General features: G+C 33.7%; 1 protein-coding gene across 1 annotated transcript; it reads left to right on the forward strand.

The window, feature by feature from the left end:
- Nucleotides 1-12441: 12441 nt before the first annotated feature.
- On the forward strand, nt 12442-13488 carry LOC149238152 (uncharacterized). The gene is made up of 3 exons (XM_089366931.1): nt 12442-12782; nt 12883-12917; nt 13013-13488. The coding sequence occupies exons 1-3, from the start codon at nt 12575-12577 to the stop codon at nt 13127-13129; spliced, it is 360 nt and encodes a 119-aa protein (XP_089223057.1). The 5' UTR covers nt 12442-12574; the 3' UTR covers nt 13130-13488.
- The last annotated feature ends 5034 nt before the right edge of the window (nt 13489-18522 follow it).

Consider the following 18522-nt stretch of genomic DNA (forward strand, 5'->3'; position numbering starts at 1 on the left):
TTACATATAAATTCTCATTTTCTCATTCCTCTTATCCATATCACTGTAGGCAAATTTATTTATTTTTAATTATTAAAGGAAAATTTTAATTTTAATTTTAAAAATTAATGAAGATCAAATGAATTATATCATTTTAAATATATAATTTTATGATTTTTTTAATAGAAAATTAAGTAATAAAAATGAAAACTTTAAATAAAGTAAATTTTATCTTTACTTATTTATATTAAAAATAATTTAAATAATTCACGGTAAATAATTAGAAGAATTCAAATAATTCGCAGTTTCTGGATTATAATAGTCAAGCTTTAAAATTTTGAATGCTCCAAAACTTATTTATAATATCAAATCTATTTCATTGTTAATAATTAAATTTCTTGAAAACATTCTAATCAAATTCCAACAAAATATTCACCCGAGAGAAATTGTGACCAAATTTGCCAACGCCCTTATTTTATTTATTTGAGATTATTAGTTTCCTTACATGAAAATATAATTGGTACGTCTCGCAAGGATGCAAATCAAATGTGTTTGAATTGTATTATTTTTTTTTCTCGGATACAAATTAACGCAATTTTTTTAGGGGAAGTATCTTTCTTTACCTATTTGCTGCAAGCAAATGATATAATAAGGAGACTTATGAATCGAGCAAAATATCCAGGCATAAAGTTATTTCTTAGGACAACTTGCCTTCTTTGATGGGGTTTGTATAAATTTGGATTGTGGGAGTGGAGGGGTAATCCATCTCTCTGAAACACATTATATCAAATTGTTTTGGAATAGTGGTGGAGGCTCAAACCAAAGGATAATATTATTTGCTTTACGGTGTATTTTGTCTTTCTTAAAGTTGAAAGACATTACTTTCGTGAGAGTTTGTGGAGATTTTGAAGTGACCATTCAAATGGATTAAAGGTGGGCTAGGTTGGATACTCTTTCCCTTACCCAGGGTAAGAATTTATGGGGAGTCTGGTGGACAGGAGGAAGTTTTTCTCTGAGGAGTTTGAGGGGATTTGATTTATTTTTTTAGGATCTCCAAATCATAGAATTTGTATATTAAGCTAGGCATAAGTTTGAGTAACTTGGATTATGTAGTTATATACATATTTCTCTTTTAGTGTGTTTATTAAGCTATGCATACGTTTGAGCAACTTAGATTATGTAGTTATATACACATTTCTCTTTTAGTGTGTTTATGTAATATCCCTCCAACAAGCATATTAAGTTTTTTTTTTGGGAAACATCATTATTATTTACCATGTTTAACGAATTATTAGGTTTTTGAATTAGTTAGAAACTGTCTTATATATGTTTGAAGAAAATGAGAAAGAAATATGTAATCATTATTTTTTACACGTATTCCATTACGCTCTGCGGAGAGTAAAGAGGTTAAATGTATTCCCGTGAAAAGAAGATGGTGAGAAGCCAGAAAATTTGGAAACATTGGTTGGAAAGGGACCTTCTCTGGGGGTGAATCCCACAAAAATTTGGAAACATTGGTTGGAAAGGGACCTTCTCTGGGGGTGAATCCCACATCTTGGCCACTGGGAACTAAAAACCATCCTGGGTTGCAGCTTGACATTAGCCGGAGCAATGTGGTTGTTGATACAGTCGTGGGAGTTTCTTTGCAGAATTATGGAATAATACAAGTGCTTATTAACAATGTGTTGGCCAGAGGTACCCATGGATTTGCTTGGTTATTAACGAATCAATTTTCTTGAGAAATAATGCACATAACTTAAAAAAAAATATCATATAGTTTTTTCTTGCAAAATGGAAAAGATGAGAAAATAATAATAAATAATAATTATTTTGTTATTTTTTTTGGGATGGGTTATATACGGCAAAGAAAAAGGTACTGTCTTATAGTTTATTATTACATGTCGATAAAAATTGTGATTATATATTTTTCTTGGTAAAGAAAACATAATACTACATGTAGATCAAAATTGCTATTATATATTTTTCTTGGTACTACATGCAGATGAAGATTGTTATTATATATTACTAAAAAAGATAAGAAAAATATTGCATATGCCTTTTATGTAAGAAAATTGCATATGTCTTTTATGTAAGAAAAAATAGGATGCATGCTCTTTTCTTAAAAAGGGATTGCGTATTGTTGTATGAAATGATAACAAATCCAAGTTATTTTCTTGGAAGTGAATATAGATTAAAGAGGGTAATTTGTGAAATATTTTCATGGGTGGTGAAAAATAAAAGACAAAAGTTAATTAGATTATTTTCTTGGAAAGTGGGATTTTCTTTCAAACGTGTAGTTTTAATAACTACCTTATGTGTTTATAAGTCTTTGTTGAAGAAAAGATAAGTAATTATGACCTTTTGGTTAATTAGAATAAATAAATCTTGTGGTGTTCTTGAAAAGAACACAATGGTTTTGTGCTTAGTCATGGTAAAAATATTTCCATGGTGTTGGTAAATATTAGTTATTTAATAACAAAAAAGAGAGTTTAAAAAAAAATAATATTTAGTTATGAGGAAATATAATAACATAGATCAAATGCATAGAGATAATATAAGTCAGAGTAATCTTCTTTGGAAAGAATATGTTTTTCTTATGGGTGAAAGATAAGTCAATGGTGTTAATTCCTTTGCAAAAGTAACATGTTTTGGTGGGTGAAAAGATAAATTATTTGTGTGTTGTATATTGGATAGTCTGATTTAATTGCATAGTTTAATGCATAAAAATGCTAGCATTATTATTATTTTAGTTCTTATGCCTAAAAGAAACGTTGATTATGATACTTTATTGAAAACATATGCATGAGAATTTTGTTATAATACCTTTTTGGAAACAAATGCATAAGAACTTTGTACATGAAATGATAGAAAAACTATGTTGGGTTCTTGAAAATGACTATGTGAAAAAAACACATGCAAAAGCATAAAAATAATAGTTGATTACATGCATGAAAAAATAACTATTGTGTTAGATCTTTTAAAGAGAAACATGGATTTGTAGAGCTATTGTGTTAGATCTTTTATCTTTTAAATAGAAACATGGATTTGTAGAGCTATTGCGTTAGATCTTTTAAAGAGAAACATTGATTTGTTTGTAAAAATAATAAGTATTATGTTACATCATAGAAAGTAGAGCGAGTAATTACTTGTAATAAATGCACTACCTTTCCTTTGTAAAATAACTCTATCTTGGGAAATATGCCTTTCGAAAAGGGACTTGCATTTGATTGCATGATAATGATGTCTATCATGTTAGCATTCCGTTAGAAGGGGGCATGTATTTTTATGAATTATAATAATATTTATTGTATTGGAAAGATTACTTAGTTACATGTACAAAGAAGAAGTTAAGGTGCTAGCTCTCTTTGAATAAGTTTTTATCTAATTATATGCATGAAAAACAAAAATAAGTTGCTAGTATATTTTAAATGAAATGAATGGTTACAATGGTTTTCCTTTGGATGGTTTTTCTTTGCATATGAATGTGTGCTGGTGTGAGAATGATCATAATAACGTGATAATTATTTTGACATGCACTAGCTTTCCTTTGTAAAATAGCGCTATCTTGGGAAAGATGATTTTCGAAAAGGGACTTGCATTTGTTTACACGATAATGATGTCTATCATGTTAGCATTCCCTTAGAAGGGGGCATGTATTTTTATGAATTATCATAATATCTACTGTATTGGAAAGATTACTTAGTTACATACACAAAGAAGAAGCTAAGGTGCTAGCTCTCTTTGAATAAGTTTTTATCTAATTACATGCATGAAAAACAAAGATAAGTTGTAGTATCGTTTAAATGAAATGAATGGTAACAATGGTTTTCCTTTGGATGGTTTTCATTTGGATATGAGCGTGCGTTGGTGTGAGAATGATCATAATAATGTGATAATTATTTTGTCATGATTGATAATTATTTGTTTATACATGCACACTCTTGTTAGAAGAAGCATGATGTGATATTTTATTTACATCTCATGTATGCACATGAATAGATGTTAAAAGATTGCATTTAAAGACTAATTGTTGATTGATTAATACACTATCTAATCATGTTACCAAAGCTTGTTGACGAAAACAATGATAGGAAAGGAAGGTGATTTGTGTGGCAGATAAGAACTAATGATGATGACCTAGGCTGATGAGTATGAGCTGTAGGAAATTCCACTGATGGAACACTCATGCCACAAGGATATAGAGAGTGGTGATTTGTGGGTAAATGGTTTCATGAAAATTTTAATAGGGTACGTCGTATTTTAATGATGTTTCATTGTAATATTTTATAACAATGGATAAGGGATGGACTCCCTTATAATCCATTGAGTGAGGGGGTGATTACCCTCACGAGAGTTTAAAATTAAAATGTTTGTTGGTTTTCACCCTACATGGTTTTCATGGTATATTGGTGTTCAATGATGTGATTGACTAATGTGTAGAGAGTGGTGATTTGTGGGTAAATGGTTTCATGACAATTGTAATAGGGTATGTCATATTTTAATGATATTTCGTTGTAATACTTTATAATAATGGATAAGGAATAGACTCCCTTATAACCCATTGAGTGAGGGGTGAACAATCTCATGAGCGTTCAATAATAAAATTAAACATTTACTGGTTTTCACCCTATGGGTTTTCAGGGTATATTGGTGTTCAATGATATGATTGAATAATGTGTAAGTTTGATGATGTTGATTCCTTTTGTGATGTGATGTTCATAATGATGCGATTAATTAATCTCGTCAAGGGAATCATGAAATGGATGCAAGGTTCATCATACAACTTATGTTTGTATACTACAAAAATGTTTGTTAATGGTTATGCAAATTACTATTCCTCTATTGAGAGTTACTCTATGTAATGATGACGATTCTATCTAATGGTTAATGAGGAACCTGGACTAGTAATTTGGATAGTTAACTATGCATAAATTGTGTAATTTTTTTTTAACTCCATGCATTTTCTTAGGACATTTCAGATTATAAAATAAAGTCATATAGATTCTATGATGTAGATCTATTTTAATAAATGTAAACATTTTTCTCTTTATAAAATATGTTTTTAAATTTTATCTTACTCTCAAATAAAAATAAAAACAATAATTTCAAGTGTTATGAAATGTATTTTTAGTGACTTGGAAGAAAGGTAGAGCAAATCACTTTTTTTGATAAATCAAATATTAAATATTAATTACATTTTATTGAATTTAATTATACATTTAAAACAATAATTTTACTAATTCAAAATCACATTTTTAACAAAATTCCATATTATATCATATGATTTTTAAATTGTATAAAAAGTACATATCTAATTTTTAAAATTAGAAAATTATAATAACTAATACCACTTTTTACTAATATATAATGTGAAAAAAACAAGTGTTACATAGTGGCTAGTCCATGCCGCTTAGTTTAAATACCGCTAAATTAAAGTGAAAACACAGAATTCAAGTTAGTGTTAAGGTTTAAAATCTGATCAATTTAGTTTTACTAATTGATAAATTGAGGTATTTTATTAATTGTAATTTTCCATTGTGGTTGTGGAGAATCTAATCCTACCCAATAACAACAATAATGTCTTATGAGTCCCTCACATAACATGAAGTATAAAAATCAATTTTCAACATTACTTTCAAAAACTATATTTACTTTTTAAAAATATATTAGATTTTCTATAATTTATATTGTTTTGCAAAATTAAATAATTATAAAAATATTGTGGTTAAAAAATACTATTTTTTTAAATTAAAAAAGATAAAATTATAATTTTTTGATTATGAAAACACTAAGTATTGTAGTTGAATATTACATTAAAAAAGAGAAAACAAACATTTTTAATTAAAAATTAGAAATATATTTTTAATTTAAAAAAAATTAAAAAAATGTGTTTAAAATTAGAAATTAAAAATGTATAAGAAATTAAAAATGTGTTTTTAATTAAAAAATATGAAAATAAAATTATTTTGCATCATCTAAGTTTTACATCATGGTTTTTAATCTATACCTAGTGGTCACACATACACCTTCATAAACATACATTATGGAGTTTGAAATGAGGCACAAACAACATATAGCAGGCACATAGCAGTGAATATTTGAGTATGAAGCTAATTAAATGTAAAGTGTTATTATTTTCTCAATCGTCTTTTATTATCAAATATTGGAGATAGTTTTGGCTTAGGATAGTTAAAAAGACAAAGTTTTCACATTATAATTGGGTGTAAAATAAAATTGCATGTTTCAACCTACATGGTTTTATGGCCATTTCAGAGTTGAATCTCCCTTGATTTATTTAAAAAATTAGAAAGTTAAAAAATTCGAATTGTTTTGTATGGTAGAAATGGATTAGTACTATCAAAAAATTTTGAAGTACCTAAAGTTTTGAAGTTTGATTGCTGTAACTTAGATTTTCAAACTTTTTTTACTAAATTTTATCATAATCATAACAAAATTTCCATTATTTTCAAAGCTAATTTGTAAATTTTTTTAGAATATATTCATATAGATTTGTCGTTGGATTTTTAAACCTTTACTTTCTCACACCATTTTATGCAAAATATATTCATTTCTAGCCAAGTAAATATTGTGATCAATGTAATTGAAAAAATATTTCAAAAATCCATATATGGATATATGGATTTGTGGTTGGATTTCTAAACCTCTATTTTCTCACACAATTTTATCCAAAGTACATAAGATTGGAACAATGTAATTGAAAAAAGGTTTTCAAAGTCCCTAGGGTGGATATATTTGTTTTTAAGCATTCACACTCCATAGAGCTTTCATAATTAAATAAAACACCAAATATGTAGAAGCTGGTCAGCTTTGTTGGACCTTGTGCAAAAGACAAGACAAGCTCATTGTGAATTGTATCTTGCTAGAGGGGGTCTTGGAATGAATGAGAATAGTGGTCAATTTTAATGAAATCAAGAAAGTTTCACTTATTTTTTCCATAAACTTGTGTACCTGGTGTGATTGGAATGAATAGAAATGTGGTCAGATTGAACGAAAATGGGACGGTTTTTTTATTTTCGTTAATAGTTTGAGTTTTTCTCCACCTTTCTCTCTCTATTTTTTCTTTCTATACTTTTTCTTTCTTTCCAACTCTATCTCTCTCTCCACCTCGATCTCTTAATGTCTTTGTTCTTCCCTCCCTCTCTTTCCCCCTCCAAATCCATCTCTCTCTCCCTCCCTCTCTCCTCCCCTCTCCCCCCCCTCTCTTCTTGTCCCTCCCACCTCCATGTCTCTCTCCCTCACTCTATCCCCCCTCCATCTCACTCTGTCTCTTAAATATGATCCCATTGGATTGTGTTTAAGAAAATATCTAAATTAAAAAAAATAAAAATAAAATAATTGGTTGTAAAATATTAAACCTGTATTTTGGATCAATCATGTCAAAGAAAATACAATAATAAAAAACTTAAAAGAATCATGCACTATCTTTCCGATATCATTGTTAGTCGCTTTGCTCTCTCTCTTAGCTTGGATCCTTGGTTAAGATGTAACTATCTTGGTTTTTTATAATATTATTTATATTATATAAATTTCACATATATATATATATATATATAAGTATTCTTATTTTTAATTTATTAAAACCTCAATTTAAACTCGATGATAATATTTTTAGTAGTCTTGATGATGGAGGCTTTAGATATACCTCAAAAGTATATCAATAACTTGGATAAAGCTATTCCCAATAAATAAATATACATATTTTTCGAACCATACTTCCATGCTTATAATACATTAGCTATTATTTTTTCTTCTCTCAAACTATTTATAATCAAACATGCCTCCACTTGGCCTCAGGGGGGTAAGCAAACATTGATATGGAAGAAGTGTCTAAAGAAGAGGTTCTCCTTTTGGTTACTCCTCTAGTGGCGGGCTACTTTCCTTTTTTTCCCTTCCTCTTCCTTCCTTACCTATAGAACACCTCCCATGCATGGAAGAATATCTATGTTGTTTCTTACTTTGATTTTGTTGTCTTCTTGGGTTTGTAGAGAGCAATTAGACATACTCTAAAAGGAAAATATGTTCTAACGAAGAAATCAAAACTAGAAGAGTAAAAATAAATGAAGCCAAAAAAATCACATGAATATTAATTAGCATGGAAAATATTATTTATGGGAGATATTTTACCGAAATGAATTTAAAAAAAAAACTAATAATATTTATATAAAACAATATTATGGAAATTAAAGATTTCCCGAATAGTCTGAATGGTTGGGACTCGTTCTAATAATGTCGCCCACTTCGATTTGGATCTGAGATAACCTTGCTTGGTATATTTTGTGGGCTATCATATTGGGACATAGGCGGTTTGTTGAAAACTATTTACATGCCCACTAAACACTTTCTTCCTTTCATCCTTGTATGTGCATTTAGGATGTCAAACAGACTTGAGCTAACTCAAAGTTAATGTTAATTTATTTGATTTCCTTTCTCTTTTCAATTATTTATGTGCATGGTTATTAAAAAGGTTCAGTGGCAATATAAAGAGTGACTCGTAATCACCTCATAAAACATTATAATTAGATTATATGAATTACTAAAAAAATAACACGGATAAAAAGTGGAACCATGAAATTTGTACATAATCATTGTGGCAATAGTGGAATTATGAAAATTTTATAGCCTCAATCTTATTTATCTCATAACTCTGATAATTTTTTAACTTAAAGTTTAATGATAAATTGTTTGATTTCCTTTCTCTTTTCAATTATGTATATTCATAGTTACAATGAAGGTTTAGGGAAAATATAAAAAGTGATCATTAATAACCTCACAAAACATTATAATAGATTGTATAAATTACTCACACATGAGATATATAAAAGGTGAAACCCTAAAATTTGTTTATAATCAATGTGAGAAGGGTGGAATTATGAAAATTTCATAATTCCAATCCTAATCTTATTTGTGAGAGATGCAGTAATTTGTAACAACACAAAGTTGTTACCAATCATTTGGGACACCTTAGGTATGAAATTCGTTGTCTTAAACCGGTGTCATGAATCTCAAATCTCAACAATGTCGCCCCTTCTAGGAATTGCGGGCCGTCCGACTTAATAATTGGTTTCAACACTTCGGCTGCTACTACTCGCTGGTTTCATCTAGCAACTACTCACTGGTTTCATCCAACGGCTAATCAATTGACTGGTTTCAATACCCCACATCTAGATAGATACCGAGACTTTCTTATTCAGCATGTTATTGAGAGATTTTGGGTCTTACGCATTACCGGGTGAAGCGAATCCCTTTTTATCCACCCAGCCATAAAGCTCTGATCGAGTCTCAACCTTTGACCAACTAAGGCCCCCCTCGCTCTATCCAGCCTTCCTCGCCTTCTTAAGGGCCTTCTACTAAATCCGCCACTTAAGGGAGAATCAAGCTTCATGATGAGTTTTCTGTTAACATCGATGTCTTATAATATTTAAATTCTGGGGTGGTTTAATTCCAAGTGAGCTTGAGCACATTTGCAGTAGTATGCATGTTTTCCAGGACAGAAATGTGCCCAATGTCAACGAGGTCTTGATTCAATGGTATTCCGAAGGCGAGGAGACATGTTTTGCCCCTCGGTGTACTGTCTCGCCATGCAAGTAGGCCGTTTCATGCAGTTGGGGCCAGGATCCCCCCACTAGTGGTTTCTTAGCCGTAGGGATCATTCAAGAGTGTTATGGGTCATACTGAAGCATATTTGTCAAAAAAATTAAAAGCCTATGGCCAAGATATGTAAACATTTTTTGATAAATGCCTCAACCGTGTTGTAAGAAAATCCATGAAAAATTAGGGAATGCAATGGCACAATATCTGCACAAACTCCACAACTCTGCTTTGGTATTTCATTGCTGCTTGAGGCCAAATAAATAGGAAACCTAATTCCCACTTCTCTGTGAATACATAACCCATTTGTTTACACTGGGTAAAAGATGTGAATTCAGGAACTCGGTTGGCTGCGAATTAAAATTAATCATGACGGTGGTGTCAATTGCAATTATTGAAATCACAGCCCAGTTCAATTTAAATTTTATTGTATAAATGATGCATACTGAAGGTCACAAAACAACACAGTGGGTAGTAGGGATTTGAAAAGAGAGTTGGAAGGGGTACCTTAGAATTACAGTTAACGTTTCCGTACATCATTGATTTCTTCATGGCTGCCATGAGTGAGATTCCCAACAACATCCCCATCACCAACCTTGAAATCAACCCCGTAGCTTTATGTCTTTGCCTCCAAATTCAGCAGCAAGCAAGCAAATCCTTTCAAGATTTAAGACTAAGGCTAGCTAATAAGTTGGTTGTTAGTGCTACTGCTATTAAAATAAGCATTCAACAACATATTCAAAGGAGGCCTAATGATTATTTCGCCTACATTGCAATCACATCAAAAGCGTCTTTGATTAATAAGGCATTCATTCATGCAATGCTTATGAAAACACCCACAGAAATAGATTTAAAGGCTGACAACGATAACGAACTTCATTTCAAATAAGTTCCAAAATATTACATATCTGAAACCATAGTTATTATCAATCCATCTAAAAATACCTGGGAGAGTAGCAAACAAGGGCATATGTACAAACCCTCCTTGGAACTTCAGAGTCAAGATGCTTACAAAGTTTAAATCGTATAACTTGTCTCGGATGCTCGTATTCTAACTTCAAATTACAAGTCCGGCTAGAGTAGAGTCAAAGAAAAAAGGTTAAACACAGAATACACAAAACGTAAGCCAGGTGAACTTATTTCTATTGCAGGTTGCTTAGAACCATTGACGTGGCTACTGGGCCCCTCCATTTCAATTATGGTTTTCAGTCTCACTGTCGTACACAAAAAAAAACACTCTTGACTTTGCATATTAGATGGCATGGATACATGGAGGATTCAGCGTCGATGACTATCAACATAAGCATTGATGAGCATCCCACTACTTTGATCCTATAGATGACCATCACATAGATATCCATGGAGCATCCCGCCCTGGATCATCCCTAAAGACGCAGTCTCTTTCATTTGAAATTTGAAAGTCCCGCCTATTTGAAATTTGAAAGTCATTCATAATCCCTTCCCCAGAATTTGAAAATCATTCATAATCCCTTCCCCATGAAAAATCTATTGTGATTATTGAGAGCCAAGATGGTAAAAGGCAGCAGATAAAAGAGACAATAGTATCATCCTGCTTTGAGCTTTGCAACGATAAAGATGAAAGGAAGATATTCCACTGCATAGAGGACGACAAAGATTATCAAATCTCCCAACCCTGCAAAAGATGTGAAGACTAAATATGCAAGTTGTGGAGCTTAATGAAAGGCTTGTTAAAGATATCAATACCTCACGACAGGATTTTAAGGCTTGTTTCTTACGCAAGGTAGCGGAAATGGAATCACAGATTCATATTCTTCAAGAGGCATTTCTTACACAAGGTAGTGGAAATGGAATAACAGATTCATATTCTTCAAGAGGCCTCAACAAATTTGGAGTCCAAGATAGATAATCATCAATTCATACAAGAAGTTAAAATTGGGGAACAACGAAGTGACCATTTGATGGAAATTGATAAGGATTTACAACAACAGCTGGCAAAGAGAGACTAGGATCATATACTTACAAAAATAATGCCTTCTGTAAATATGGCAGAAGTTGTTCTTCTTCTAATTTGTTTTTAATAGGTCAAAATAGGCATGAAATTAATGAATGTATTTTCTAAGCAGGGACTTGAACAAAGACATTCACCACTCCAAGCGTTAGTGAAAAAGAGGTTTATGTGATCTTTTTGTTTCTGCTAGTTTTTTTATGTTATTATAAATAGTTTGTTCTTACTCTTTTTTTTTTGCCTTATTCTAAACTGTAAATGGTTTATTTTTGTTTTTCTTTTTCTTTCCAGACTTATTCCTATTTCTATTTTTTTTTTCTATAGCTATTGATTACTGTTATTCCCAAGCCACTCCTTGCTTGAGGGGGCATATCAATGTGTGAATAAATGTTGGAAGATTAAATTGCTGCATAGGCTCAGGTTGAAGCTTAGATTTGTCTATTGTATACATAAGATTTGCAAATTAGTATTTTAATGTTTATCTCTATGTGTAACACTACACAAAAGTAAATTACAAAAATATATAACACATTCTCTCTCTATATATATATATATCATAACAACAGTTGATTAACCTTAACGGCCCCGTATAACTTATCTAGATTGATTTATTATATTTATTACAACGTGATTTACAAGGTTTATGATCGCTCGCATTTACTTTTCACATGGCTCCCCACTGGTGTTGATAACCATGATTGGAACTCGGTTAAATGCTACCAGTACTATGTTACACGCGGCATAAGCATGATCGAACCCGCTGCATGTGATCATCAGAGGGTTTGGCTCACCTGCGATAGCTGGCCCGATCTGCTCTCGTTGATATTTGGATGACGATCCGACGGTGTAGAGGGTTAGGGTTTTACCATCTAACCAACTGTCCCCGTCCGACCGACTGTGGAGTCATTTGTTGTTGGTGGATTTTCATTTTCACTGCTCTGCAACAAGGTCAGCCCTTTGTGGCATCAGGTCGGTTCATGACCATTTCTACTGCGTGCAATGGAGATTTTCAACGTGCCCTCACCGGGAGGTATCCTAATCCACTCGACCTTATGGTGTTCCAGTTTTCTACGTTGTTTGAGGTTGGGTTTTGCCTCAGGATTTCATCTGGTTCAGTGTCTAATTGGTTGCTCCAACCGTCCAGGGATGGCTCGATGGCTTTCTGATCTCGTGGAAGGTAGCCAGAACCGAAGTCGATTTCTGGAAGGTGAGCATGCTAATATTCAAGCCTTCCTTAGTTTTCTTTGATTAGTTTCTTGCTGATTCTATTCCCAGCTCAGCTAACTATTTGTTTTACTGGATTAAAGGCAGATCGCCATCTACTGGAGTTCTCCAGTCTCAGGTATGATCACCGCCCTCTCGACATCCCTTTAAATTTTGATTACTAGCAGGTTTAGACTCCTATCTAGTTTTGAGGTTGCTGTCATTTGATTCTAGGTATCATCCTGTAGCTGGTTTGCTATTTGCGTGGTTAAAACAACATTATTCGTATTTCAAGAGTTTAAGGACCTCCGTTGGTGTTTACAGGTTGGAATCTCCTCACTGGTTCATTAGATGTTTAGGAGATAGTTACATGGTGATTTTTTCTGTGAAAGAGTTGTTTCCGGAATGAGGCTATATGCCAAATTTCATTGAACCAAACTTTTATTTGGTTACCATGTTTATTGGTTAAGTTTTGTGCACGACGCTAATACTAGTTCTGAACTGCTCACTACATGATTCGAGCGAGGGTTATCCTTGGTGTCTTTCTCTGAAAGAGTGTTTTGAACAGTGATTATCTTATTATGAATGATTCCCGTTAAGTTTCTAGACTCGAGAATTTTGTCATTTAATGTCTGTGACATTTTCAGGCCGTCGAGCCAATTCTGCCACTATGGACTTAATTTAAGTTTAAAGTTACAGTGTTCTTTTGAGATTGAAGAAATCTATTTATGTTTCAGTCTTTCGCATTTAAAAAGAATGAATCTTCGTTGTACTGGTGTATTCTCTAATGATTGGTAAAAGTCCTTTACTGGTTTCTCCTTGTTTTCTGTAATTGATTGGTAAAAGTTCTTTTTTGTTTTCTTTTAAAAGTAACAGTAGAATGAATAGATATCGATTTCTGGTTATTCGAGGATGTTCGCCTTCTGTAACTCATTTCTCCTTCTGATTATTATCTATTCGAAATTCTAAACCTGCTGTCATAAAAGTTTTAATGCCTATGATAGTGTTTTTATCAATTTCATGGGTTCATGTTTGTTTATTTGTTACAGTAAAATAACTACAGCATGCATACGATCATTAACATTACTTGTCTCTAAAATTTACTGTCTGCTCTTATGAATGTAAGCAATACAGTTCTATTCTCTGTCCTAAATGCAATTCTATCAAAATTTACATCTTTAATTAATTCTGCCTGTCAAATTAGTAGTTTTCATATTCAACCAACATTTCCTAAATATAAATCTGAGTTACTTATCTATTCACATACTTGTAATTATGCAACTCTGTTCCTGTCTAGAAAGTCTCGCCACCCAGCAGTGAGACTGGCAATTACGTCCAGAATCTCCCCCCGAGCACTTCCTTCTCTTCACAGTTGAGATGAGTCCATCTACATCGTGTACCTTGGGCCTTAGGGCTCACTGTCCAGCCTCAAGTCTTGTACCTTGTAGACTGTATTCGAGTTCTTTCCCACTGGTTTATTTCACCCAGCTTAAGGATATATCCCCCCTTTGTCTAGACTCCTTCCCCATCTATATCTCCTTCTCCCCGGGAGCAGATGAGTAACTGTTTCTTTTAACTATTTGTGGAGGTTAACAACTATTTCAAATAGTTTTTGTTAAAATACCTTAACTCCTAATTATTCATTAATTAGGTAAAAAAATATATCCTGGCCTTCCAGCCTCAATTATTTATCATTTCAACAACATAAAGTAAGAAAATTAATGCAGTAAAAGGTAAAATAAAACTTAGTAACCACAGTAATTGTTCATGCAGCTTGGGGTGTTACATCTCCCCCCCATATGAGGAACACCGTCCCTGGTGTTCTTTCTGATTTAAGAAAATAACGTCGGATAGGCTTTCTGCATAAATTCCTCTTCTTCCCAGGTGGCCTCATCCGGGCCAAAGTGCTTCCACTGCACTTTAACCTGGGTGATGGCTCGCTTCCGCAAGGTGGTTTCTCTCCGATCAAGAATACGAAGAGGTTCTGCCAGAAATTCCTTCCGGTTTGACCTACACATACACAATTCACAGTCACAACTTTCTCAAAAATAGTTTATCCAAAAGTTATGTATTCTACTTAACTGATTACCTGAATATTTTCCGAGCTAATTATATGCTGAGGGTTGTACACATATTTTTTTAGCAAGGAAACATGGAAAACATTGTGGACCTGGATATGGCTTGGTAACGCAAGCTTATATGCTACCGGTCCAATCCATTCCAAGACTTGAAAGGGTCCACAGTACCAGGGTGCTAACTTGGCACAACCCCTCCATTGTAAGGAACTTTTTTGGGGCTTTACTCTTAGGTATACATGATCCCCTAGCTGAAATTCTTTGTATGTCCTCTTTTTATCTGCGTACATCTTCTACCTATCTTGGGCAACCCTTAGATTTTGTCGAACCTTCTTAACCATCTCCTCCATTTCTGCTAACATGTCAAGGCCCAAGGCTAGCTTATTGACTAGACTATTCCAATCTATGGGCACCCTGCATCTTCTCCCATACAACACCTCAAAGGGGCTCATGCCCAGTGATTCATGATGCCCATTATTATAAGCAAATTCCACTAGGTGGAGATAGTCTTCCCACTTATGTGGTTGTTGCATCACAAACATACGTAACATGTCCTCCAAAACTTGATTCACTCGTTTGGTTTGTCCGTCTGTTTGAGGATGGTAAGCCGTACTAAATTGGATCTGGGTACCCAATCCTGAAAAGAGGGTTTTCCAGAATGTGGATGTAAATTTTACATCCCTATCAAAAATTACCACCCCAGTATTTCGTGTAGACGAAAAATTTCTCTCATAAATATGTCTGCAATTTCCACAGTTTTGTAAGTGGATTTCACAGGTATAAAATGAGTGGTTTTGCTCAATTTGTCCACCACCACCATAATTGAGTCGTGCTTCTTCTTAGTGTGAGGTAAGATGGTGATGAAGTCTAGAGATATGGTCTCCCATTTCCACTCCAGAATGGGCAATGGTTGCAAAAACCCAATGGGATGCTGATGTTCCACCTTCACCAACTAACACTCCAAACATTTGGACAGGTACTTAGTGACATATTTCCTTAACCCGGGCCAAAAATAACCTTTCTTGATGGCTGAAAATAGCTTCTAGTACCTTGGATGGCCAACCCACCGTTTCCTGTGGACTTCATCCAATATCAATTGTTTGACAGAATTTTGGTTAGGAACATATATTCTTTTTTTGAAGGTGAGGATCTTATCTGAATTTATTTCAAAATCTGGTATTTCCCATTTTAACTAAGTTTCCTTTGCCTGCTTCCAAACAAAAGTGTACTCTAGGTCCTTGAGGGAGGCTTCTCTTATAATTTCAGGGATGTTTTATCGTACCTAACTGTTTTGGACCTCATAAATACAATGTAATTTCCTGCTTAATGCGTCGACCACTTGATTTTCCTTCCCTTTAATAGGTTTCATTTCGGAATCAAATTCACTCAAAAATGTTGTCCATTTGGCAAACTGAGCATTTAAGCTAGACTAGTTAAAGAAATTTGTAAGGCTGCTATGATCTGTTAATAACATAAATTTCTTCCCCAATAGGTAGTGTCTCCACATTTTAAGTGCATGCACTACTGCTGTTAATTGAAGGTCGTAAGCATAATATCGCCACTCATACTCCTTCAATTTCCGTGATTCATAGGAAATGACTTTTCCCTCTTGTGTCAGCACTCCGCTAACACCTTCTTTACTAGCATCCATGCAAACTACGAAAGACTTTTCCGGATCTGCTACCTTTAACACGGGTGCAGTGGTAAGTAGGTGTTTTAGTATTTCAAAGCTTTGTTGACATTCAGCTGTCCATCAGAAAGTACATCCCTTCTTCTGTAATGAGGTCATTGGAAAAGCGATTTTCAAAAATCCTTCAATGAACCGACAGTAGTACCCGACCAAGCCCAGGAATGACCTAATATCAACAACATTCTTTGGGATGGTCCATTCCATAATCGTTTGACCTTTTCCGGGTCCATTTCTATTCCTTCTGCTGATATAACGTGACCCAAGTACTGAATTTGAATTTTGAAAATGTCACACTTGCTATATTTAGCATATAATTGATTCTTGGAGTATATTAAAATGTCGTCAATAAAAATCAATACGAATTTATCAAGATAAGGCTAGAAAATACCGTGCATCAAACTCATAAAAGTAGCTGGGGCATTTGTGAGGCCAAATGGCAACACCATGAACTCGTAATGACCATAACGAGTTCGGAATGCAGTTTTACAAATGTCTTCCTCCTTTATCCTTATTTGGTGGTAGCCAGACCTTAAATCGATTTTTGAGAATACTTTGGCTCCTTGCACCTGATCAAATAAATCATCAATATGTGGCAAGGGATATTTATTTTTGATGGTCAGTTTATTTAACTGATGATAATCGATGCATAATCTCAAAGTTCCATATTTATTTCGTACGAACAGGGGCTCCCCAAGGGGACACACTAGGGCGGATATACTTTTTATCCAGAAGTTACTGAAGCTGCATTTTGAGTTTTGTTAACTCAGGTATGCTCATGCGATAAGGGGCCCTGGATACAGGGGCTGCACCTGGAATTAGTTCGATGGTGAAATCAATATCACGCTTGGGTGGTAATCCAAGAATGGATTCAGGGAATACATCAGCAAATTCCTGAATAACAGGGATATTTTCCAAGGAGGTCATTTTATTTTTGGAGTTCGTAAATCCCACCTGGACAACATATATCTGATAGCCTTTCCTAATACATTTTCCTAGCTGACTAGCAGTAATAGTACACAACTTGGTATTTGTCTTGATTCCTTGAAGTTCCTTCCTTTGGCCTGACTCAGTGATAAAACTTACAGTTTTCTGCTTGCAATCAACTAGGGACCAACATCTTTCCAACCAATCCATCCCTATTAAAATGTCGTATGAACCCAAAGGGAGTATATTAAGGTCAACGTAAATGGGTTGTCCTGAAATTGTTATAGGACAACGTTCTGTTTTTTCAATTACCCTTCTTTTTGCCCCAGTGGCTAATTGAACTAACCATGGTTTTGGAAACTTACTGCTCTGCAGTTGACAACTCTCTACAACCTTAGGACTAACATAGCTTAGGCTAGCACTGGGATCAAACAAAACAGAGACAGGTTTCTTAGCAATCATACCTTCACATTCAATCATGGTGGGTTGATATTCTGCTTGATGGTCATCCAAAGCAGCATTAATTATGGGCATGCTCCTCGCCACTTCCCCAACCGTGGAAGCTTCTTGCATATTTGATAGTTGTTTTGTCCTTGCTTTATGCAGACAGTTTTTGTAATAGTGGGGTTCTTCGCATCCCCAGCATTGCAGAGGTGGTTTTGACTACTGGTCATTAACAAATTTATTAACTCCTTTCGACTGTCTATTTTCAGAATATGCAACTTTGGGCTGGTTCCTTGCTAGAAATTTTCTGAGAGATTTTTGTTGTATATTTCTACCACTAGTAAATTTTGTTTGTCTGTTTGGGGGTAGGTTCCTTCCCTTCCTGTTCAATCCTCCTTTAGGTCCCTAATATTTTTGTTTCATTTGCTGGTAGTAGATGTGGGCTTTTCGTACCGCATCATCCATGGTTCTTGAGTAATCAAACTCAAGCTTCTCCTTCATAAAATTGGGTAGGCTACTAATGAAACACTGAATTTTGGCCTTTTCTTCTTGTATATAAGGCACATATCGCAATAAGGAGGTGAATCGTTTCACATATTCATCCATGGTTA

This window comes from Pinus tabuliformis, chromosome 8, assembly GCF_031772625.1.
Source record: "Pinus tabuliformis cultivar Carrire ecotype Pingquan chromosome 8, CPIR1, whole genome shotgun sequence".
Lineage (NCBI taxonomy): Eukaryota > Viridiplantae > Streptophyta > Pinopsida > Pinales > Pinaceae > Pinus > Pinus tabuliformis.

Coding starts and splice junctions, on each gene's coding strand:
- LOC149238152 (XM_089366931.1), top strand. CDS start 12,575: ATGGAGATTTTCAACGTGCCCTCACCGGGAGGTATCCTAATCCACTCG. Junction 12,783..12,882: donor CCGAAGTCGATTTCTGGAAG/GTGAGCATGCTA, acceptor ACTGGATTAAAG/GCAGATCGCCATCTACTGGA. Junction 12,918..13,012: donor CTGGAGTTCTCCAGTCTCAG/GTATGATCACCG, acceptor ATTTGATTCTAG/GTATCATCCTGTAGCTGGTT.